This window comes from Podarcis erhardii (assembly GCF_964252035.2).
Source record: "Podarcis erhardii genome assembly, chromosome: 6".
Taxonomy (NCBI): Eukaryota; Metazoa; Chordata; class Lepidosauria; order Squamata; family Lacertidae; genus Podarcis; species Podarcis erhardii.
Genome location: NC_138510.1, coordinates 61,596,606 through 61,621,742, shown reverse-complemented (window position 1 = coordinate 61,621,742; position 25,137 = coordinate 61,596,606). Strand labels below are relative to the sequence as shown.

The following is a 25,137-nucleotide window of genomic DNA, read 5'->3' as shown; positions in this document are numbered from 1 at the left end:
TGCCGTGGACAGGAGAGGACACTCATGGCTTCCTTGTCAGTTTGGGACTATGCTTGTAAGCTATATAGCATGTAGTTGTTGCACACTGAATACAGGACTAGAAGGCCTATGGCCTGACCCTGGAACAAATACCACAATGGAAAGAAAGTTTCTGCAGCACTGCTCTGATAAAGTGAGAAGCTGGCAATGCATCTATCTTTACACCAGGTCCACACTGCCCTGGTAGTTTGGGCAATGGTAGCATGGAAAGGTGACATATGGAAGTGAGAGCTGGACCATAAAGAAAGCTGATTGCCGAAAAATTGATGCTTTTGAATTATGGTGCTGGAGGAGACTCTTCAGAGTCCCACAGACTGCAAGATGATCAAACCTATCCATTCTGAAGGAAATCAGCCCTGAGTGCTCACTGGAAGGACAGATCCTGAAGCTGAGGAGAAGGGGACAGCAGAGGACAAGATGGTTGGACAGTGTCCTTGAAGCTACCAGCATAAGTTTGACCAAACTGTGGGAGGCGATGGAAGACAGGAGTGCCTGGCGTGCTCTGGTCCATGGAGTCATGAAGAGTCGGACATGACTAAACAACTAAACAATAACAACAAAGCATGGGAAGGAGCCACTGCATGGACTCCTCCTACAGGACTAGGGACTTCCAATGTCACTGGGGTGGTATGGGAAGGACACATGCTAGAACGAGTGTCATACTACTAAGGTAATAATGGAAGACACCCAAAGATCGAGGAAAGCCAAGAAGACACTGTCCAATATAATAATAAAAAAAGATGGATGCAATTTTCAGACAGTTCTTCCCTCTATAACTTTTGTGGTACTAAGGCAATAATGTCAATGAAACAGATTATTGTCACAGATAATGGTCACCAGCTCCTTCATAAATTGCAGGAGAGAGAGAGACATATTGATCCAACGGTCACTTTCTGTCATCGTGTCTACGTCTATTACAGCAAATGAAGGGTATTTAATTATTTTACTTAATGGCTACAATGGAAAAAGACTATGATTGTGCCTCAAGTACCTCTATTGACCTGCTGCATTTTTTGTAGCATCATATTCATTAATAGATTTTTGTTGGCTGCAGCCTGTTGGATATAACAGAAGTGAGGCTCTGTAAAAGTAGACAGTGTACAAAAAGAAATACATCATCATGGATTTCAGCAATGATTCTCTAAGCTCTGTATAATATATCTGACTAAAGTCAGTTCAACTAGTGCTTCTAGTAGCTACCACAGCTGGACACAGGAAGAAACAGAAAAAAGTTAACACGGTAGTCAGGAATATATGGTGCAGAAGAACTCTGAGCTCCTCCTGTTCCTGTGCAGATACCAACACCTACTCCAGAGGGTGAAGAAAACAGTACAGTGCAATGGAGATTATTACATGTTAGTGTATATCCATTATGCAAGGACATTCATCAGCCTACAATGGTTTTAGCATACTTTAAAGATTGTGAGGATGGTGTGGTGGTGGCTTGGTTTTTTTCAAGATATGTACATTTTGGAGTGCCATGACTACCTTTTTATAACCTCTTTTCTACACAGCAATTGATATAGATCAGGGGTGTCCAATTGGTCGACCACAAAGGTCCACAGCTTTGGTAATCTCCCCCCTAAAAGAAGCTCAACAACTCTGGGAGAAATTTTCTAACAGTTTTCAAAAACTAGCTATACTGATTGCAGTAAGCAAAGACCCTATGGTGGTGAGTTGCACAGAGGAAATATAAGCATAGGGGGGAATTGTTGTTTTTCAACATGCTCTGTGCTTTTATCATTGCTTGCATCCCAATTCTTGCAAGTAAAAAACATTGGCTCTGATAACCGACCACTGGGTCCTCTCCCCATCAGCTGGCATTCCAGCAGGCTACTTTAGTGGGGGAAAAGGACAGCAGGGCTCATACAATCAGATCTGCTGCAAGATGAGGCTCCTCCTGTCACTAACTGCTTCCATTCCAGCTAACCATTACAGGAGCTACTATATAACTGGTGTATGTTTGCCATTTTCCTCTTCCATTCCCACCCCCCTTTCCTTTTGTGTTGTGCCTTTTATATTGTAAGCTTGCAGACAAGGGACTATAGTATTTCAGTTGGTTTGGCAGCCTTTTTTGGCTGAAGAATGGGGTAAAAATTATCTAGATAAATAAATAAATACATGTTTGTGCTGTATTGATGACAAATCCAATAGCAGTGCAGCATTCTGAGATTGCAGATAAGAAACCAATCACTCAGAGTGTGAAAAAGAGATCTTTAACGTGCTAACACAGCTATCCTCTTTCATGTGGTAGCAGTTGAGACTAATGCATTGTGATCTCAAGCTTGCTCTTGAAAATGCATTAAATGTTTAGTAACAAAGTATCCACGTTGCCTCCACACTGGACATTTACTATGGAATAGCTAGGCTTTCCACTCACTTTTTACATGCTCCTCCCATGTTTTTCCTGTTCAGCTTCTCTTTTCCTCCTTCCCTGCACCCAAGTGCAGAAGATGTGATTATTACAGTGGTGTGAGAAATGTGTAAGACAGTTTGAGGAAAAGAAAGGACAAACAATCCAGAACAACACATTTGATAAAGCGTGTTCTCCTTCATGGAGAGCACGTGTTGCAGTGGGGTCTAGCAGGACACCCCCTTTTGGTTGCTGGGTGGGACCGTTTAGATGGCCAGGCTTGTGATTGAGCCAGTGTGGTGTAGTGGTTAAGAGCGGTAGATTCGTAATCTGGGGAACCGGGTTCGCGTCTCCACTCCTCCACATGCAGCTGCTGGGTGACCTTGGGCCAGTCACACTTCTTTGAAGTCTCTCAGCCCCACTCACCTCACAGAGTGTTTGTTGTGGGGGAAGAAGGGAAAGAAGAATGTTAGCCGCTTTGAGACTCTTTCGGGTAGTGATAAAGCGGGATATCAAATCCAAACTCTTCTTCTTCTTCTTCTATGTTGGGGAAATTTTGATGTTGCCAACCCTTGCCAATGGTTTTATATACTGAGCACACAGCATTGAGCGTTCTCTTTTGCTGTGTGCACCCGATCACCCGCCCACCCTCCCTAATTTAGGGCTTTTGCATTTGACCTTACTATGCCTGTCATGGGGCCATCTACTTTTGTGGCAGGGGCCTGGTAAGAATTTTGTCCATTTGGCTGATTGGCTGATACCATTTGGTTTTTCCCTACTGCATAGCAAATCGTCACAACTTGTAAGCTTCCGTTTGGCATTGGTTAAAAAATCGGTTGGTGGAGGGGTAAGGGTTGGCTGTGCATGCCCCTCCAATACTGCTGCTGCAAGGGAATTCCGTTAAAGGAATCCAGGGGCTCGCCATGCTTTCGTCCGAATCCCTAGTGTGGGGCTTGGGCAGCGCAAGCCCCTGGGAGCATGCGGGGAGAGGTGAGGGTCTGGTGCCCAGCTCCATTTTCTCCCCAAAATGTTTTCCCTTACTGGCTTTCGCAGGGTTGCGGAAATCAGTTCTGTCCCTGGGCGGGGACAGATAGTCGTAACCAGTGCCTAAGCAACCACTCACATTTATGTATTTTAATAAAGTTGTGGCCAAAATTATGCCAAAAACCTTAAACAAAAGTTCTGTGTGAATTGTGATTTATTTTGGGGGGTGGCTTGGGGACCTCGACACGCAATGGGTATCTATCATAAATTCTTATTTCATCTTTGGAATTCCATCCCAGTTCCATGAGCCTTGTATCACAGTCTTTTATATCCACTGCTGCTCATCTGGGGACCAGAGCCTAACAGAATTTAAAACAACTTTCTTCCTATCAGGTTCAAAGCTTGAAATTCAAAAATAAACTGGGGGAAAATGTTAAGAGAGTGGGGGGCCAGGTAACCCAACCAGTTATACCCTTGTGCTGCTATCAAATAACAAAGGGTTTTAAAAAAAGATATTCAAAAATTTTAAAAAACGTAATTTTAATCAGCACTGTCAGCTCACTATTTTGCAGGCTTAAAGCCACACGAAAATATTAATCTGTGGTGAGAAATAGTGAGAGAAGATTATTAATTCTAAGGTTAAATATCTAGCAGCCCGTTTGACCTTTATATCAATTTAAAGATATCTAAAGGAGAAGCCAGTACCTTACAGTATATGTCAGCCTTCAAAAGGGCCACATAAGTTAAAAAGGACATCACATCTGTGTTGGATTACAGAATGCAGTTAGAAAGAGAAAGAGAGAGAGAGAAAAAAGGAAAGGGGAAAGCAGAATGTTTTATATCATTCAGCTTCACGGAGTGCATTTGATCATGGCAGATTAAAATAAAACAAAATCCCAAAGCTAAGAGCTTTTAGGTGTATTTATGGCTGTATAACAGTTTATACTAGTTTAAAAATGGAGCCTATGCGGAATTGCACCAGAGTACAAACTGAAGCCTGACGCCGCTTGATTTCCTTACCAAGTATCCTCATTATCTCCTCTTTCCTTCGTTCTCCGTTAGCAAGAGTTATGTGATGAAAGTGCTGAGATAAAGTAATGGTAAGGAGGATACCGCAAGTGGTATTTGAAAAGCAGGAATAATTTACTACGTGTCTGCTTTGTTTTACTTCCCTGTGTCTTCCTGTGGTGAAAGGAAATTCATCTTTTCTGGCAGACTCCAGCCTTTTTAGGCCTGAGAGCTCCCCAAGCACACTGGAGTGCAGGTAAATGGATGCGAGTCTCCATGAGTACAGTATTAGGAGCAAGGATTTAATGCTGTGTTTTGCTTGGTCTATCATGCCCAAACTACAAATAAGGCAACACACACTTGTTTGCAAAAATTGCATCAGATGTAGCAGTAACCGTAGGGCAGAACCCTTCCTTATGGGCATTTTGCCTGGAAGTTTACAGATGCATAATGCTTCAGCAGAGAAAAATGCAGTGACTGGAGTGTGAAACTTTGATTCTAACAGTGTTACTGCATGTGACATGGAGATAGGGGCTGAATGTGTAGATACATGAACAGGAATTGCTGGTAGTCATGTTTATCTTCTCAGCATGGTGCCATCTACATAATTTCTCCAATATTATGCATGTATTTGCTACAGGTTACAGCTCTGTGGTTTTGAGGTAGCCTTGAGTATAAGTATGTTGGCCATTGGATCAGAGCCAGAACACTAGCTTCCTGGCAGTAGCATGTCTGCCATTTATAGGAAAGGAGACCAATGAGGCTAGGTGGTGGAAATCTGGGCTGTGTGGGAAAACCAGTGGAAATGCCAGGTTGGGTCTGCCGGTGTGCCTGTACAGCCCCTAAGATCCAGGCTACCTCCACCACCCATAAGCAACACCTATGGGAGTTTCCCCTATAATGCAGTTTCCATCATCCCAAACTATTGGTCATGTTGGCTGGGGAGTTCAATAGTATCCAGAAATTCCCCATTCCAGCCTAGAATATGAAACTGAAATAATCTTAAGACATATATGACTTGATGAAAAGCAGGCTGCCTGGGAATGAATGGGATTTTTAACTTCCTTTCTAAGAGAAACTGGGAAAGCACTTTAGCTTATACAATATTTTATATGGTTTTGTTAAAAGTAAGTGGAAACTTTTTCATACCTGTGAACTCTGCCTGCCCAAGAAAACAGCTGTAAATGTCTTATGTTGCTTTTGCCAAAGTGAGGATGGGGGCTGGGTGACTTCTGTTAAATCATTTTTGCCAAACTGAGCAGTTAGTTTAGATTTCATCACTCTTCTAGAATGCATCCTACCATCTCTACATGCTAAACCTTCTGATACTCCTTTGTATCATTAGCTCTTCCCTTCTTTTATCCCCTTTTCAGCAACCCCACTTTCATGACTAGAAATTTGCCAAGTTACTTTCTTCCAGACCCCGTTTCACCTTATTCTTTCCTTTCCCCCCTGTATTATGAAACAAAGGCACTATAGTATTCTCCTTCCTATTTTTCTAAACGTAAGTGCTCTTCCTTAAGCCCAACCATTCATCCTTACATTCCCTCCATCTTTTACTATTAACACATTATTATTTTTATTATTACTACTACTACTACTAGTAATACTTTGAATTACCCACCCTTCACCACATGTTTTCAGAGAGGGTAACAGCAATTTAAGAACTTAGACCTTGCCACAATACATGGCAAGATCTAAGTTCTTTAGTTCTCTCGGTATTGGTGGCCTAAGAGATTGCAACTGCTTCATGAGAATGGAGTAGCACCAGAAGTGATAATAGGATCACCAATATTTGTGAGTCCATTGGCACATTTACAAACAGCAGAAACTGTTGTGGACACCACATACACACACCACAATCAAGAACACAATGCTACCTAGCTTATTGGCTACAACAGAATACTTCTCCCGAGTCTAATTTCAGTTGGGGAGGGACTCTGCGGGCACAAAGGAAGGCCTCTGTGGCTGCACATGCACCCATGGATACCATATTAGCAAGCCCTGGTTTAATACAAAGGACTGCTTTGACAAGTATTTATTAGAATGACTGTCTTTTAGCTTGCTTGCTCACAAATTCAAAATCAACATCTTTATTTCAGAATTGTGTGCAAATTAGAAATAACAATAACCAAAGAATCACTTAGAAAAAAAACCAAGGGGCCTTTTGTCCATAAGCTGCAATTATACTTTAAAAAGTAATAATATAATTTCCTTTAAGAGGCAAAAGATTTTGTGACAAGTGGTAAGATATTTATATAGCAGGAAACACAAGAAAAGTTAAGCCAAAAGGATGACTTGAAAAGTAACTAACAAATCCAGAAGTGGAACAACAGTATCAATGGTACGTAGAAAGACTTCATTCAAACTTTCCAACATTTACTGTATTTTTCCCTCTATAACACGCAGATTTTTTCTCCTAAAAAGGAAGGGGAAATGTCTGTGCGTGTTATAGAGCGAATGTGTGGTCCCTGGAGCCGAAAAATCAGGCAAAAATCAAATTGCGGCGCTTCATGGAGAAGGGAAATCTGAAAAGAGGAAGCGGCTGCTTTCCTGCATTCTGCCTCAGGGTCTTACTGCCCACCCACGTTGCTGTGTTTGCTGAAACGGAGCAAAGAGCAGGGAAAGCCCCTCCCCTCCAGGCAAGCAGAGGGGAATTCTTCTCTGTGCTCGGGTGCTGCTGGGGGAGAGGGAGAGAGAGGGGGGAAGGGAGAGAGAGGGGGGGAGGGGGAGGGAGAGAGAGAGGGGGAGGGAGAGAGAGGGGGGAGGGAGGGAGGGAGGGAGGGAGGGGGGGAGAGAGAGAGAGAGAGAGAGAGAGAGAGAGAGAGAGGGAGAGATATGGCTGGCTTGGGTGGGGGGAAACTTTTGCCTTTCTTTCCTCCCTCCCGTTAAATCCCTCTCCTGCATTCTTAGCCAGCTGCTTCTCTGCACACCCCTCTCATGTCCCTTCTTTGTTTTTCCTTCGCTCCCCACTTAAAATGTGGTTACAAAGCATAGATCCACATGGATCCTTAGGATCTTTGCATTATGTCACCCCAAATTCACCATCAGATCACATAGCATGTCCATGGCTACAGCCTGCCCCCCCAAAATCACGCACCCACTGTTGCCTGGGGCTGCAATGGTGCAAAAACGTGGTTAAAAAGCATGGATCCACATGGATCCTCAGGATCTTTGCATTGGGTCACCCCAAATTCACCATCAGATCACATGTCTGTGGCCACAGCATGAAGCCCAAAAATGATACATCCACTGTTTCATTCAGAATGTTTTTTCCCTTGTTTTCCTCCTCTAAAAACGATGTGCGTGTTATGGTCAGGTGCGTGTTATAGAGCGAAAAATACGGTAAATCGACAAAACAACCTCTCCTGCAATGCCATTAAAAAGCCATTATAGAATAAAATCAATTCACGTTAACAATAGTTTGAAAGGGTCTCCCACCTGTCATTTTACAACATAATATAAATTGCAGGATGCCACTCTTTGGGGGCAAGCAAACCTAATTCTCAGTATTATTTTGGAATAAGGAAGCCTTGAGAGTCACGGAAACCATAATGCAACACTACAAATGCTTGCCTAAAATACTGGAATATTACCAAAATATTTACAGCTGCAGAAGCACTCAACTTCTGTAATCTCACACACACTACCTCGTATATTAAATCTGAAACGCAGTCTAATAATTTTTAAATAAATACATACATGGAAGATAGCTTCGAAGCCCTAAAAAGCCACCTGAGTGACTCTATTTACCTGGCTCCACTTCATGCCATCCACTTGACTGGCTACCACTTCCTGGAGACCGCCCTTGGCTTGTATAAAATGGCTCTTCACCAGGACTGTCCATTTCATCCTCTACAGATTTGAGGCGCTTTGTAGAGCTGGAATTGAAGGAAACACACACAGAGAGAGACATTAATGCAAGAGCTAAAGTGAGACAAAATGTCAGGCTGCATTTTAGAGTTGCAGCTCTGGAGAACTTCCTTGCTCTGAAGCAGAGGTGATGCAGCTACTCTGCTTCTTCTGCCCTGTTAATCTTCTGTCTCCGTTGAGTGCTTTGCTCCACCCTTCCAGCCCTGGGCTTTGGAACAAAAGTCAACTCCTGCTTTCTACTAGCAAGATGTGCTCAGAGGCCTGGGAGAGAAGGTAAGGTATACTAGCTGAAAACTTGTTGGTGTTTCAGTTCCATTTGCCTTTTGGTGGCATGCGGAAACTCCAGGCCAACAATCCCACTTCCTCTACAGTCTAGTCCATAATCCATCATATTTATTTTGGAGACAGCGGACAAAGAAATGCAAGAGGATGAGAGCTTAAGCATGTGTGTGTATATGTGCAAGAGTGTCTCCCTATAGTTTGTCACACCAGAGCCTAAGTGAACAGGGTGTTCAAACGTAGTATTCAATTTGTAAAGGCCAACAGTACAGATGCTCAGTGTGTGAAAAGGACACTATGAATGTACATGCCTGTGGAGCTCATCCATGAAAGGTGGGGATCCTGATTGCCTCAAGATCTCCTCTTGCATAGAGGAACTGTATGTATGTATGTATGTTGGTATGTGCATAGAACTCCTCACGAGAGGATGGAGGAGGATGTGGCCACAGGGTGCAGGAGGCGGGTTGCCTGAACTCTGCTTATGTCACTTCCAGCTGCAAAGGTAAAGTATTTTAGAGCAGGCTGTATAGTCCAACAATTTCCATCCTTCTTAAGAATTCAGCTTTAGCAATAACTTGTTTGCACGGTGGCCCCGTTTTTCATTTTTATTTTTACAAAGCTTCAGTGGTATGGGTGGAGGAGAATTGTCCTGACATTTATTCCATGAAGAAGTTTAATTTCATAGCTACTCTGTAGAAACACCATGTACAAAGTGTTGCAGGTTGGAGTGCTCTCCTTTAGGGTTCCAGCCAGCCAGCTATTTCCTCTTCACCCCATTTCATTTTTTCCCCACTCCTCTAGCCTCGTTTCCATTCCTGTCTGCCCCAAAGTCAGTTAAGCTGCGCATAGCAAGCTCAGTCCTCATTGAACTATGTAGCCCCGACCCAAAAATGCCTTGAGTCTGCTGGCACTTCCCTCTTGTCTGTTGCTGGTGTGAATTTCAGTACATAAGGATCCACTTATGAGGTTACTGTTAGTCTATGCAACAACTATAACTACAACAACTGTAACAGCAGGAACTACTACAACAATTACAGCAGCAGCAGCAGCAGCAGCAGCAGCAGCAGCAGCAGCTACAAGTAAGATTTTCCATTCCATTTTAACATGGACTGGTCTTTTACGTGGAACAAAGTCATTACGTGATCATTATGAGTAAGGTTTTATAGTTCTCCCTCTCTTTCACATTAACAAACCATCACAGAATAGAACTGGATAAGCAAAGCAAATTCTGTGGGAAATGAGGAAAAGATTGAGAGAACAAATTTGACATAAAGGCAGCTTCTTTGGGGAGCCAGAAAAGTACTTTGAGGATTTTGCTAAATAGTGTGGCTAGGCAAGGAAATCATTGCTTGGAGATTTCTCTCTCTCTCTCTCTCTCTCTCTCTCTCTTTCTCTCTCTCTCTCTTTCTCTCTCTCTCAGCAATTCCGAATTCACTTCATAAGCCAAAAAGATTTTTAACTTGAGCGATGCAGAGGTGAAACGCAGAAAGACTGTTACTCATCACTTGCCACATACATTCCTCCCTCATGTAACATTCAAGCAAAGCCTGAAAGGAAAGATAACCCTTGTGCTGAGCTCTGAAGGTCAGTCGACTCGGACTCTGGCAGAGTAATGTGGGGAATTGCAGAGCTAGGAGCCCTCAGCTTCTTGAGCTATAGTATGAGGAACAGACTGCGGCTGGGAGGAAAAATGTCCTATTGAATTCACTTTCCAAGACAGGGTCAGCAGATATTACATCTATTGTCAGCTTTATAGAGTCTATTGCACATTTCTATGTACAAAGGAAGCAGAAACTCCCAAGGGTAAGCTACCTGACTAAATGTCCTATTCAGTGAGCCAGAGAAGGCTGTTTTCTGTATCAGAGATCTATTGCATTTGGATGGTGGTGGTAATAAACTGCCATAATTCCTCTCAGGCGGAAGTCTTTATAGAGATAATTCACACTGAGTCTTCTTGGATTTTGCCACAGTAAGGATTTTCTTATTTGACGTTTGAAGCAAGATCTCTGTGGTATCAGAAGATACTAGAACTTGTATCTGAGAATAAAGTTTGCCTCTTTCTTCATTGTGCCTCCTATTTTAGACCCTTTGTTTACTGATACTCATGGAAGTCTATCCATGTATGAAGAAAAGTAGCTACAGTGGCTGTGTTTGGATGGGATCATAAACCATGGGTTATTGTGATGGGAATGAATTTATGCATGCCTCAGGCTCACACATGCCCTGTCTCCATCCACTATGGATGAGCGGGGGCAATAAGACACTTTTCTATTAATTTTAGATTATTCAAACCTGAAAATGTGTGGTTGCTACCAATCTGTTCCTGGTCACCATGCCAGAGAAGGAGGGAAGGATAAGCCTTGCACAGGGTTTGTTCACACTGTTATGAACAGCTGAGGTGCAGGAGAGTGGGGGAGGGGTCAATTCTGCTCAATTTGGGTACATGGGAGAGTTCCCAAACCCAGCCCTAAGCAGGTTGGAAACTGCTTCCTTGAGACTTCATAGCACTGAATCATCTGATGTCATTGTGATGCCAGGTGAATAACAGGCCCTACCCACTTGCTAAATTTGACTCATGATAAGGATCTGGCCCATGGAGCCAACAAGGTTCCCCACTGCTTTGGAACTAACAATTTATCATTACTCCCAAATGCAATAAACTAAGACACTTATTTTTCAAAACATTAAAATCAAGATTCTTAATATTCTGCCCATAGTCCAGGAATGCAAAAAAAAAAAAAAAGTATGTCAGAGCCTGATCAAGGCATTTTAAATGTCGACACAATACATTTTTGCCTACAATACGGTCATTGCCTTGATAATCTCCCCAGCACTATAGTCTTAAGCTTATGTACTTATAAGTAAATATTAGCATAATCAATCGGAACATACTTTCATATAAAAATGTTTAGCTGTAAATAGCAAAGCTGTAAGTGGTAAGACATTTAAGGAGAAGTAACCTATGTGAGAGAAAAACCCAAATATATTGTGCAGTTATTAACTACTGGTGTTGTTTATAATTAGCTTCTTATCTGTGTAAGGTATTTGTAGAAGCATACAAGAGTGACAACTGAGTTTTACTTTTAAGTACCATTAATAACCTGTCTATTCCACCAGTCCTGTAATGGAAACAAGTATAGCCTGATAAATGAATGATAATTGCCCAGTGCATTCACAAAAATGCCAAATTTGCAAATAAATATGCTGATTACTGCTATATAATAATTAGTTTATTTGCCAACTTTCAGAATTTTGACTAAGTAAATAGTATATTCTCTTAGTCATCACAAGTTATTAACCATACAGAGGTGTGCTTGTAGAAAGTAAGCACAAACTCTTCATATTAGCTATAGGTGTCAATATATTTTTAAAAATCTGACTGCAGCTGAGCAGAACCAAGGCTACTTCACACTACATTATTTTACATATCAATTCCGTGTAGGAGCAATTGGGTGCTCTGTCATGTGTAAACAATCCACATGCTTATCTCTGCTGAGTGTAACACATAGTGGTAAGATGCAGTATGCCAGAATAACCTATGTGAATAACTATATAAGCACATGTGTATTTAATATCCTTTATCGGCTTGCACACATTACCCAACAGTGAAGTAATATCTTCGAAGGAAATGATCAAAAGTGGCAAGAACCATGGTAAAGAGAGAGACACGTTTGCTAAGGTTCTGAAGGAAAGAGCTGGCCAAGGTCTAATGGAGAGCTGGCAATCACTTGACTAAGGCCCAGATCATGCAAGGTGCAGAATTTGTACTGGCATTGTTGAAATTACCAAAGTTGTATGGGAAGTTGCCTCCAACAAACAGCTAACCCCATGGAACGGCCTCTGCACTGTTGTGTTTCAAGCAGCAATCACACTGCTATTAGCACATCTAAATTAAATTGTGTCTAATCCAGGAATACTCAGTTTGTGAACAACTGCTCAAGTGGCTGGTTGGGTGAGAACACGTCTAATGGAACTGAGAAGGCCATGCAAATGCATAGCAGACAGCCATTTGGTTACAAACCTATTCAAGGGATCTGTTGGACTTTTATCATTCTTTTTTATGTACAAAAATGAGCCCAACAGAGTAGTCATGACTTTCATTGACAAACCATGTAACATTATCATGTGGAATGTCACTCCACTATCTGAGCCCTGGAGAACTGTTATAAGTAATATCACAGCATAATGTTTGGTTATTGCAGCAAGCGGACCCTTCTGAAGTAAACTGGTACTAGAAAATATAATTAATGATCAGTCTGTGAATGCTTAGAAAAAGATACTCTGATTATTAGGATCCAACATGCAGATGACACCAGATTGGGATAGGAAGCCAATGCTGCTGAAGATTTGGGATTCAATAATACTTTAACAGATTGGAGAACTGGGCCAAGACTAACAAAATGAATTTCAACAGGGACAAATTTGAGGTTCTACACTTACGCAGGAAGAACTAGTTGCACCAATACAAGATGGGGGACATCTGGCTTACCAGTAGTACATGTGAAAAAGGTATATAGATGTCATGATAGACCACAAGCTTAACATGAGTCAACAGTGTGATGCAACGACAACAAAAAGTGAATGCTATTCTAGACTGCATCAACAAAAGTATAATGTCCTGCTTTATGTTGCCTTGATCAGACCACGCCTGGAATACTGTCCCCAGTTCTGGGCACCATAATTTAAAAAGGATAGTTGTTCTAACAGGGTTTGGGGAAACTGAGTGGACCTGAGGGATAGCTCAGTTAGTAGAGCATGAGACTCCTAATTTCAGGACTGTGGGTTTGAGAGCCATATTGGGTGAAAGATGCCTGTATTGCAGGGGGTCAGACTAGATGACCCTAGTGGTATCTTCCAACTCTACAAGTCTGTGATTCTGCTTTTAATGAAAGGGCTGGTGCTGAACTGTTTTTATTGTAACTACTTGTATGGTTTTAATTGATGTTTAGTATGTGTGTGTGTAGATAGATGGATGCATGGATGGATAAATAGATAGAGAGATAGATAGACAGACAGACAGACAGTTATAATTCTATCAATGTTTAATTATTTTTTTCTACATTGTTAGCTTTTAAAAAAATCTGTAAGCCACCTTAAGTCCCTGTCAGGGATAAAGGCATGGTATAAATAATAAATAAATAAACTGTAAAGATATATTACTTCTTATACAATAGGTTGCATTACATTGCAAGAAAGGAGATTGAACAGCAGGATCCAGATAAATCAGTAAGGGCATTAACAGAGAGACCAATGCAAGTCTGAGGAATTGCCCTTTAGAAATCAACTTACAGATAAAGCTTTAGGAATTTAGTGACTTAACCAAGCAGTTGATTTTTTTAGTCTGGGTTCCTATAAGTCTTGATTTTGAGGCTTAGATGCTAATTTGCAGCAAGGATATTTTTTATTTCATACTGTGGTCCTTTTCTTAAGCATCCATGAGATTGGATTTACAAGTACGCCCAAAGCCTGTTGCCATTTTGAATGATATTAATGATCCAGATTGATTTTTTTCTTTCAGCTAAAGTGGATCAGTCATTTGACAGGCATGATAAGAAATGGCTCCTTATTTACATCAACATTAAGCAGAAGAAAAATCTATTGTATAACTCTGCAAAGCACGCCAGAGTGTATATGGGTGCCACTTTATTTTTACAAAGGATCAGTATCTCAGGCAGAATATGTCAGGCAACATAAGCACTAAATGACAGCATTACTCATTTTGAAATGTCCATGTAGTCAGGGGGATTGAACCATAACCCAATATCATGCACAGATCAAATTACCTGGTAGAGGAAGTGCTTGGTAGGGATCTCCTCATTGCTCCTGGGCTCATGCTATAGTATGAGGAACTTTCCAAATCTGAGAGTGAGAAATTAGGCCCTGTTCCGGCAGCTATCGGTGCTGGGAAAACAAAGGAAAGGAAGTAAGTAAGTGATGTGGAAAAGGAATAATTACATTTCAAACATTCACTTTCACCTTAATGACCTACCAGCATGTAGGTAGTAAGGTATGAGTTAATTGGCACTGTAATCAGCAATATTAAAAGTTCATTATGCAACTTTATGATTAAGGTCTTCTTTGAAGGTCTTTTACTGATGGCAAAGTCTGATTTTGTACCATCATGTATTTCAATGGCTTCAGAAACTGTAGGAATGCTTCTTCTTCTTCTTATATCTGTTTCCTCATGTCTGGCATTACTGAGCACCTTAGCAATGTTCTCCCAAGCATTTCTCAATGTTTGCTGTCCTGTGCACATGATAAGGTCTTCCTTTGTTACATTTTTCTCTTGACTTTTACAAATGTGTGTAATGAACTAGTTTTTCACAAAGATATTACGAAGTCCTTTCTCTGCAGTGTTAAAAACAGAAGGTCATGAATCTCTTGCCATCAATAATATGGATCTAGTATCATCCACATAAGAAGTTACTAAAGGCCTTTCTAGAGATTTTTTTATTACGCAATAAATATGCAGCTGTTACTTGGTTGTTGTGGGGGATCCAAAGTCTTCTCTCACCTGTTGTAAAGAAACAGCATCCCCCCAACACTTAAACAACAATTATTATTTTTTGCTGCCATTATATGAACAGCTAGTGCAATAGTGAAACTGTAGAACCCTGTAATCCTGAACTCAGACTAGAATGAAGGGGAAGACACACTTCAAACTTGACATGGGTTCGGGGTAACAGGCAGAGAGGCAGCAGCTTCATCCTCTGCAATTCAGCAACTGCCTCCATGTGCTAGGAAGAATCACCAGGCAATCCCCAGTCAGGCAATAAACAGACAAGGCCAGGATGAGCCAGCTGGTGTTACCACAGTTCACCCTCAACAGTAACTTTATGTATATTTTCTGTGCCAGTTATGGATTGATCTGGGGGGGGGGGGGGGAAACAGACAGCTCCTCTCCTCCCTTTCCAGGGGCTCCAGGAGTCTGTTAACTGCTTCATTACATCCTGTGGCATAAAATCAGAGCCATTCCCAAGAATGTATTACATGTCAGCAGACCACATATCAGTTTTCAAAGTGTTATTTTATTTAAATCTCCATTTCCTCCAGGAGTTAAAAGCAATGTGTGCAATCTCCCAGTTTTTATCTTCGCTACCAGTGAGGTAGGTTAGGGTAAGATGCAACGATTGGCTCAAGCCCATCAAGTCAGCAATGGGTGTGAGTGGGTGCCATATACTTGTTTAGCCAGCGTGCAAAATGAACTGAACGGAGGCAAGTCATGCTGGATGTAATAGCCAAACCATAGTTAGGGCATTAGATCTAAGCCAGATTCCCAATTCTGGCAAGTGGAAACTATAGTTTGCTAATTTGGATCTAACAATGACCTAAGGTCTGCCAAACAAGGAAATCAGGGTGTGAATCAGAGTACACAAGGAAGCCAGGTGGAGGAAGCATGCAAGCCTAAGAATAGCCAAAACCATGGTTTGACACTGTGTATGAAGCCACTCATTGCCTGCATAAATGATTTGCATATGTGAAATATCAATGTACTACATTTCTCATACATCTAATACATTCAGCAAGTGGTAAGCAATCAAGGTTGATTTACATGTTCCTTTAGCGTGTCCATGGCCAACAAGGCCCATCTCTGTACCTAACTGAGAAGAACTGGTTGGAGGACTGTCTTTAGCATACGCACCACTGGCGTGCAAAGATCGGCCTAGCGCCCCCAAATTTAGTTTAGCCACCCCCAATTTTTTATTTTTTATTTTTTTGGGGGGGAGAACTCAAAGTTGTTGAACTTTTTCTGGGAATGGGGAAGCCAAAGTTGTTGACTTTTTCTGGGGGGAGGAAAATTGCTTGTCTGTAACAACGACACAGCGGAAATAACTGCTTTTGTTTCCTGACTCATTGGGAATATTTGACACTACGGAGTAACAGAGCAACGGAGGGGGGGCGTGGACTTTCTCTCCATTGCTTTTCACTGCCGCCAATTAAGAGGCACCGGTATATAGTAGGTATACATTTGGCGCCCCCCAGGGTACATTTGGTACCCCCCAGAATTCGGTGCCAGGGTGCCCCGCACCCCTTGCACCCCTGGGTAAAGACGGCCCTGACGGGTTGCCTCCTGTACAACTGTGACCGGGGCAGGAAACCTGGTGTCCTGTCGATGTTTTGAACCTCAGTTCCCATCATCCCTGATGAATGGCCACATGGGCTGGGCTGATGGGAGTTACAGAACAGTATATTTGGAGGACATCAGGTTGCCAACCACCGCCTCTGTGCAATGCCACTTTAGCTGCATAAGCACACACGTCTGTTTGCAGTGCTAGGATTAAAGTGGTGCTATAAACATAACATTGCCTTATAGCAAGTCCATCCAGCCCAGTTGACAGAGTTTACTGGCAGAGGCTTTCTGGGGTCTCGGGCAGAGGTGCTTTCCAGCATTTATCAACTGAGAGCTTTCCACATGTAGAGTATGCAATATGCTAAACTGCAATCTTCAGCTGAGGAGCAACCATGTACTTAGTGTTTTACAGACAGCAGCTGAAGTACAAGAATAATGGGCAATACAAAGAACAAAATCCTCATACAGCTTACTTATATGGTTCTCATGCAAACTATGGCGTACTCTCAGCAGTGGTTTAAGGACTGAACTGAGATGCATTGACAGCAATGCATTTTTAAAAGCACAGGATGGAAGGAGTGCAATGATATTAAAATGGGAGCCAGCCTTTAATGATCTTTGGAAGAAATTAACTTGGGAAATAATTTACAAGAACACTCTAAACTCATTTGCTGTCTTCCTTTAACTACAATATGCTTCCTGTGCAACGGGTGAATGAAACTTTTAAAAAAACCAACCATTGTAAAATTAACTCATTTTATCAATTTGTGCTGTCTGCTAGAGTTTCCTGACAGCAGAGACAAGAGGCTGTAAAACTGATGAATTTGCATGGAAAAAGAAACCAGTGTAAGTAATTTGTGTAAAAGGTAACACGGACATGGACTGCTATAATTCAGACACCCTGCGGATAGCAAACTGCTGCAGTGTGAGCAGTTATGGGTTAGAAAAATGACCACACTGCAGTCAGTCTGACTTGAATGGAAATCAATCATAAAGGTACACTCTGCAGCATCCACTCTACAGTTTTAGCAGTCTTGGCCAAACTTATTTGTGCTTTTAAAAGCCTTCGCTTGATAAATTTTCATTCACACAAGACCTATGGAAGTCCAAACTGAAAGGTTAATAATGTCTTTTCGAAGCAGGTACATAGAAATCTTGCTCCCAAGCCACTATAATATTTATTAAACAGGATTATTGAAGACAGAAAGTGTGTGGGGGGGGGTGATACACAGCCCAAGTCTATGCATGTGTACTCAGACGTAAGTCCTACTATATCCCTATGGTATTACTTTATTAATTTACTCCAGTCAGCATCTGTTTCTCTGTGTTCTCATTTTACTAGGCTTAGCTCTCTTAAATCTACAGTGGTGCCCCGCAAGACGAATGCCTCGCAAGACGAAAAACCCGCTAGACGAAAGGGTTTTCCGTTTTGGAGGTGCTTCGCAAAACAAAATTCCTATGGGCTTGCTTTGCAAGACGAAAATGTCTTGCGAGTTTTTCCGACTTTCCCCCCCTTTTTCTAAGCCGCTTATCCGCTTATCCGCTTAAAGCCGCTAAGCCACTAATAGCGCTAATCCGCTAATGGGCTTGCTTCGCAAGACGAAAAAACCGCTAGACGAAGAGACTCGCGGAACGGATTCTTTTCGTGTTGCGAGGCACCACTGTAATTGTTCCTCATGAATAAAATACTTTTGGAGATATACAGATATCAAGGGAGGCAGGCGGAGAAATAGGTCTGCATGAACTTAGGCCAAATACAATGTGAGAAAGCGTAAGGACATGATAGGGAATAGCAACTCATGCTATAGGTAGTATTTGTATTTGTTTATTTTTGTATATTGTATTATTGTTAATTTATGACAATTATAATTGTATCCCACCTTTCCTCCAAGGAGCTCAAGGCTGTGTACATAGTTCTCCACCCCATTTTTTCCTCACAACAATCCTGTGAGCTAGTCTAGGCTGAGGGTGAGTGATTAACTCAAGGTCATCCAGTGAGTTTCATGTGGGAGTGGGAATTGGAAACCTGGTCTCTCAGGTTCTAGTCCAACACTCTTAACACTACACCGTAACTTACTTGGAACTTAAGCACTTAAGTGCAACTTTTATTACATAGTACTAGACTCTTTTTGAAGAGATTGACCATTTTTTCAATTAGCTTGTCTCGTTTTTCAGTTTTGGGGTTGTTTTCAGAAATAACAATAATAGTATTAATTCTATCCCAACCTTCCCCACAATGGAGTCCAGGGTGCAAACACCAAAGTGGTAAAAGATAACAACAACAATAACAACAACAACACAACAACACCACCCATACAGCATATGCAATGGTCTGGGTTTATGGGAGTTGTAGCCCAACAACACTTGGAGTGGACACAGGTTTTCTACTACTGCCCCAGATGAACAGAACCTTTTCTATGGGTTCTGTCCTTTCCTCCTCTGCAAGGCTCTAGTCTTGATCCCATCAGGCTCCAACCATGGGCTAAAAGAGTCACAGCTTCTCTTAAGAAACCTTGGAAAATTGGGATAGAAAATTCTTCATTTGTTGGTTCCTAAGCACCTCACTTAATTTTTGTGGTAAAAGAAACATAACCTGCTTCATACTGTAGCATATGTGGAGAAGGTAAGACTTCTGAAAGCAAAATAAATACATTAATCAGAAGCTTCTCTTTATAGTTAAAATGTGGGTCCTCGCCATACAGAGAACTAAGAATGAAAGCTTTTCCTATTACGCAATAAAATGGTCCAGAATGTGCACATTTAAAAGGTTCTACAGAATTTTTAATAAGTGAAGCAGGATCATGGTAGGAGCAACCCAACGTCATAAACGTTAGTAGCACTAGGAGAATTGTTTATTGATGGAATGAAATAGCTTCTCTCCTCTATATTTGTGTGTTTAACTGGCAATAAAGGGCTTTGTGTGCCCATTTTCAAGTTACTTATCTTTGTAAGCACCATTTTTCAACTAATCATGTAAGGGGCAAGGGAAGCCTGTATCCAGGATGTGTTTAGAACTTGGTTAACTTTTCTCCATTCCCTGGGAAGAAAGGAGGCTGGAACTGCAAAGATGTGTGTTTTAACTCTGAGGCTGAAATAAACAGTTGTCTGCTTTACCTTTTTGTGTTAAAGCTTACAAGGGCAGACAAAATATCATGGTAGAAGAGGAGGCAAGGACGCTGGCCTTCTGCCATCGTAAGTCCATCTGCCAAATATGTCTATAGACCCATTATAGCTAGAAGGACTCAGCAGTTTCTTTTGCAGAAATGCTTCATTCTGGTTGCCCCCAAGGTGCAACTGAAATCTCTGGCTCAACTGAGCTAATCCCTCTTCCAGAGTGCAGAGATTTCCACATGCTAGAGGTGGAAGGTACAAATAGGCATATGAAGAACTGGACCATTAAGTCGGCAATGATAATCTTCAGTGATCCCACCATTTATTTATTTATTTATTGTAGCCAGCATATAAACTGGCAGCAATATTTCAAAACTAGGAATCCCAATTTTCATTCTTTGGAATATGTTTTTGAAAGAGCAGGCTTGTAGGCTTTGTAGTTTTAGGAACATTTGAAAGAATGAAAGCAGTGTCCACAAAAGATTCTAGCAATGGCTGTATGTTCTGTAACATGCATTAGTATCTGTCTCAAAAGTTTGGATCAAAAAAAATCCTCTCCTTCGTTTTATGATGTGAACCCTGGAGAACCTGTTTTAATTATGCTCCTTTTACAAAGGAAGAATTTTTTTTTTTAAATCTAGTTTCTTTACTAAGTGGCATTTAGGGTAAGGAAGCTACACAGAAGATGTTATACCATGGGACCATACTAAAATTCCATGTGTTCTCCAGCACAAAGACTCCAGAAACAACCATTGTCAAGACTAAGAAAGGATACTGAAATCTAGGGAGATATGTCTAACTGTTTTGCATCGATTCCAACCCAATGAATAGCTCACCTGTACAAAGATCCCATTTGAAATGGATATCTGAACACACAGTAAGGTAGCTTTACTGAAGACTTAGTCTCTCCTTCAAGCTCTCCTTTGATTGATGTGTGTAAAGTTTGTCTAACTGAACTAATGCTGCCTTGGGATCCAGTTTCAGCTGACTGGGTGGTCTGGTCACAAACACTCCCTACACATGGGATACATTTCAATCACTGGGAGTGCCAGATGAATCTGCCTGAGTCACCCCAGTCCAAAGGTTCCAAAAATATGCTACTATCAGTACAATTAAATCTTTATCATTTTATTAATAAAAATCATTGATATATGCAAATAAAGAAATAGCAAAAAAATAGTTTGAGTATTTGTCTTATGTGATGCAATGATCAGAGGGAAGGACAAGACAAGCTCAAGTTCGAGTCCCCATTCAGCCAAGGAGCTGTCTGAATAAATGTTGGCCACTTTTCCTACCTCACAGGTTTGTTCTGAGGATCTGCATTTGAGTAGGAGACCCAAAGATTGTTACCTGGAGCCATTTCTTATGGAGAATTTTTTTTAACCCAACCAGTATTTATTAATGCTTTAAATTATGTTTCATGGGGAACCATGTAGCTTTTATTTTTATACACAGTATTCCACCTTGTTGTTGTTTTTATAGAAGTGTGGCTTAAAATTTGTATACTAATTACAAAAACGTCACTAATTCTGACTATTCCTTCTCTGCTGCATCCTACTCAGCACCAACAGCTAGACCCCTATGTCCCTAGCCCTACTGGGATGGTGCTTCATTTTATTTTTTAACCAATTAGAATGTTCATAAGCATTTCCATAACACTTCAGCACCTGAGACAATGGCATCGGAGGGCTAATTTAAATCAGATGAAGTCAGATCTCTTACAGTTAGCAGCTCAGGAGGTTTTAAAGGAAGGAGGCCATGTTTATATCAGTTTTGCTGTTGTTGTATTTACCTGTTTCACTGTGGCAAGTTGGCAAAAGCACCCTTTCCTGGAAATCGACATGATCTGTGCTCTCATTAGGCACTTACTTAATCTCTTGAAAACTGTGAAGATTATCCAAAGAAGGATTTGACTTCACAAATAGATATATAGATATTTTGATAACTACAGCAGCAAAGTGATGGTGTCTCTAGGGTTAAATGGAGGTAAACCTTAGGAACAAGCATCCCTTTTAACCAGCTAGCCTTTTCATAAACTGATTAGTAAGCATGAAAGGAAGAAGATGTGGGAAATGTGGCTGAAAATCTGTGGCTAGGCCTTTATCTCCTGTAGACTGTTATGTTAGCTTTTGTAACAAAGCCTTGTAGAATATCACAGATATTAAATGTGTGGTGCTCATTTTAACATTACTAGTGCAGTATGTTATTGACCAGCTAATTATGCTGAATTCCATTTATAAACATAGCTAACTACTAAGTTTATGGAGACTTTTTGTGCTGCTTTAATAGGATATTGATTGAGAGCAAGGTTTGAGTGGGCGGCCATTGAATTGTGTAATGGCATACAAAAGGCAAGGTCACTGCAACGGTTGATTCTAAGCCTGCCGTCTATTTTGTATTATAATTTTCCTTTTTCGCGTCTGCCTTTTCATAGCCAAACTCGGGTTGTAGCCTGTGGGCAGTGGTGCTTTGCTATTGAATATGAACTTAGCTTCTTTAGCGTTTAGTTTCATGCTGCTGATTTTTAACTACTCCTCTTACAATATTGATTAGCACAGCGGAAAACTCAAAGGCTTGTGCAAGGAGAAACAGTGTAGCTATCTTGCAGCAGAATATAAGAGATACAACCCTTCAAAATACTGGCTGGTCAATCATCTTTCATTCAGCACTTCTCATACAAAATCAGCTCCTAGCTGAGACTGCGTTTGTATGAACAATCCTGAACACTGCTTAAATTGAAATGAAGTCAGTGACAGTTGAGAAGGTTGCATAATTTCCACCAAATCATTCAATATAATACAACAAGTGAACCCTTTCCACTAGTGGTTAACTAGTTAAAGAAGGGGAATTGCATAACCACAGGCACTCCATCATGATTTTATTTATTCCAAGCACAGAAAGAGGTTCTGAGCCAAACCACAAAGGTCCCTGGCTAAGGTCATACCCTGTTTGCCATTTCTACCTAAAAGTGCTCTGGCACTCATATTTATTGACTAATTGCTGGTAGCCATTCTACATTTGCAGGCTTCAGCTATTGAGAAAACTGTGGCTGCTCTGGATCCAGGGATCTGTTGCAACAGGCTGCATGATCCTAAGGTCTGCTTAAATCACTCTATACACACAGGTCTGGTTCGCAGGACACAGTAACCCAACCTTACCATGTGGATGTTGCAGGTATCCAAAGGGGAACTCGTCACTCTGCTTCTCCCTGATCTTTGCATGCTGTACTGAGCTAATCCAAGATTTCACTTAGCATGTTGTCCAAACCCAGGCCCATGATTAAGCTCTCTCCTTGCTAACCATAAGCTGTAGTCAAAACCAAACCATGGTTAGAGCTTGTGGTTAGTCTGGACAGAACTTAACCACAAGCCTGAGTTTGGATGACATGCCAACTTGCTCAGTGCAGCAAGCAAATAAAAAAGATCAGGGAACAGCAAAGTGCTCCAAGTTCCTTTTTGCAAGCCCACATGTTTGTGTGGTCCTGGTAAACCAAAAAAATAAACTGTGCCTTTCCTGCCAGCTTTCAGCAGTGTGAATAATTCAGGGCATGATTCAGTTAATGAGTTCTGTCAATGCAAGCCTGAGCAATGACTTTCGCCTGTGCAATGGAGCTTTCCCATCTCCCCTTCCTCAGTATGCCCCACACCCCTGAAATTGGCTTGGGGGCGGTCAAGACAACCCCCAGAACAGTGCATGAGTGGAGGAGAGGGGGGAATCATTCCACATGACAAGCTGAAATGCTTGCACTGGCAAAACAATCGACACAGTGTAATGTTGAATTCCTCTCATTGTTTCTTACTTCCACAGAAATGACCATGTTAAATCCCTGTGTATGTTAATTTCCCATCAACATTACATTCTAGTCAGCAGGCTTAGGTGCCTCAAACTAGATTTGTTGAGTTTTTTGTAGAATCAAATATCTTAAACCAGAGATAAACTGTGTCAACTTCCATCCTGACCACTTTATAGCAGACTGGGATCAATGATGATGATACCACCCTATACCTGCTGGTCTCAGGACAGTTCACAGGATAAAATCAGAATATAAAACTACATAATCAAAATAAAAACAACAACAACCCAATAACCTCCCCCCCCCCCACAAGGATCTACCAAGTTCAAAACTGCAGTGGCAGTAGTCACAATGTACCACCTATTCACTGGGACCTCTTTCTTGCAATACCTTTTGCTCCCTCCCATCCTGCACTTTCAGCCTTAGTGATACAGCCCAAAACCAGCAATCTGTCTGGCCTTACAAAATCTTCAGGTCAAAAGGTGCTTTAAAAGAGGAGGTTTGACCTCCCAAGGTGATTGTGGGGAGTCATGCTGTACATGAGAGTTCACTGCTTTATTGCTTTTTAAGCAATAATGATTCATGCTGTACAGTAGTTGAATTATTGCAAGTTTCAAACACTAGGGTGCCACCTTATGCCAATCTAAAACATACATTTCATTTTAGTTTCCTATTGCCAGAGACGCTACATACAATTAACCTGTTTGTGTGACAGTGAAACAGATTGTTATCTGTTGCTTTAACGGAAGAGTCTAACCAAAGGCTGCACACCTAGACAGTCTAATGCCAGGCAACAGTACCACAAGATTCACTTTTTCCTAGGTTTTCTAGTTGTAATAAATTATATCATCCTTGTCGTGTTTGGTTTACTGTTTGAATAGACTGATTTATAAAGTAAAATATTGACTAGAAGTTTAATAACTAGAGCAGGTGAAAAATAAGCTTATTAATTTGATGTGTGGATGTGTGTGTTTGAGTGTGGAGGATCCCTCTGTCAGTACTTTAAAACTGTTGCATCAACACGAGGATCTAAGTGTGACCAGATGGGCATATAGATCTCTTATGTACACAAAGATCTCCATTTAGTTTAATGGAATAGTGATCCATATGTGTAATAAACTATGCATATAGATTGGCACCTTCCACTGAAATGAATATGGACATTTCTCTGAATATGTGTTGGAGCAAATGAAAAATTAAGGCCCCCCCCCCTTCTGCAGAATTAGAGAAAAATCTGGCAAAAGCATTCCTAAAATGGCAGTAATAATTAACTGGAGTTAGATTATGATTTAAATTTAGTTTTTCACTGGAGATGAAAATCAGCAAAGCACTAACTTCTTGAGCCCTGGGACAATGGAGTCCATTTCTCCTTGGACTGTCTGGAATATGTCATAGTAAAATACAATCAAAGAACCTTTGATCAATTGAACAGGGTGGTGACAGGTACTCCTAATTCACTGTTGTTAGTGAATATTGACAAACTAGTAATGATCATACTGCAGAATGTCATTCAGACCAAGAATATTAGCATTCTTTAAAGGTCAAAAGGAATAGCTTCATAGAGACAGAATTCCATACAATTCCAGCATCAGATACTTCACATTCTACATAGAATGACCGTATATT

At 41.2% G+C, this 25,137-nt stretch overlaps 1 protein-coding gene across 10 annotated transcripts in view; it reads right to left on the bottom strand.

Annotated features, from left to right (window-relative positions):
- NFIA (nuclear factor I A) overlaps positions 1 to 25,137 on the bottom strand; it is a 416,610-nt gene that overhangs the window by 80,071 nt on the left and 311,402 nt on the right. For all 10 annotated transcript variants that reach the window (XM_081867215.1, XM_081867220.1, XM_081867213.1 and 7 more), the window contains exons 5-6: positions 14,320 to 14,437; positions 8,138 to 8,265 (exon numbers count right to left, since the gene is read on the bottom strand). In XM_081867215.1, coding sequence (XP_081723341.1) covers positions 8,138 to 8,265; positions 14,320 to 14,437 — 246 coding nt within the window. The remainder of the gene's footprint in view (positions 1 to 8,137; positions 8,266 to 14,319; positions 14,438 to 25,137) is intronic.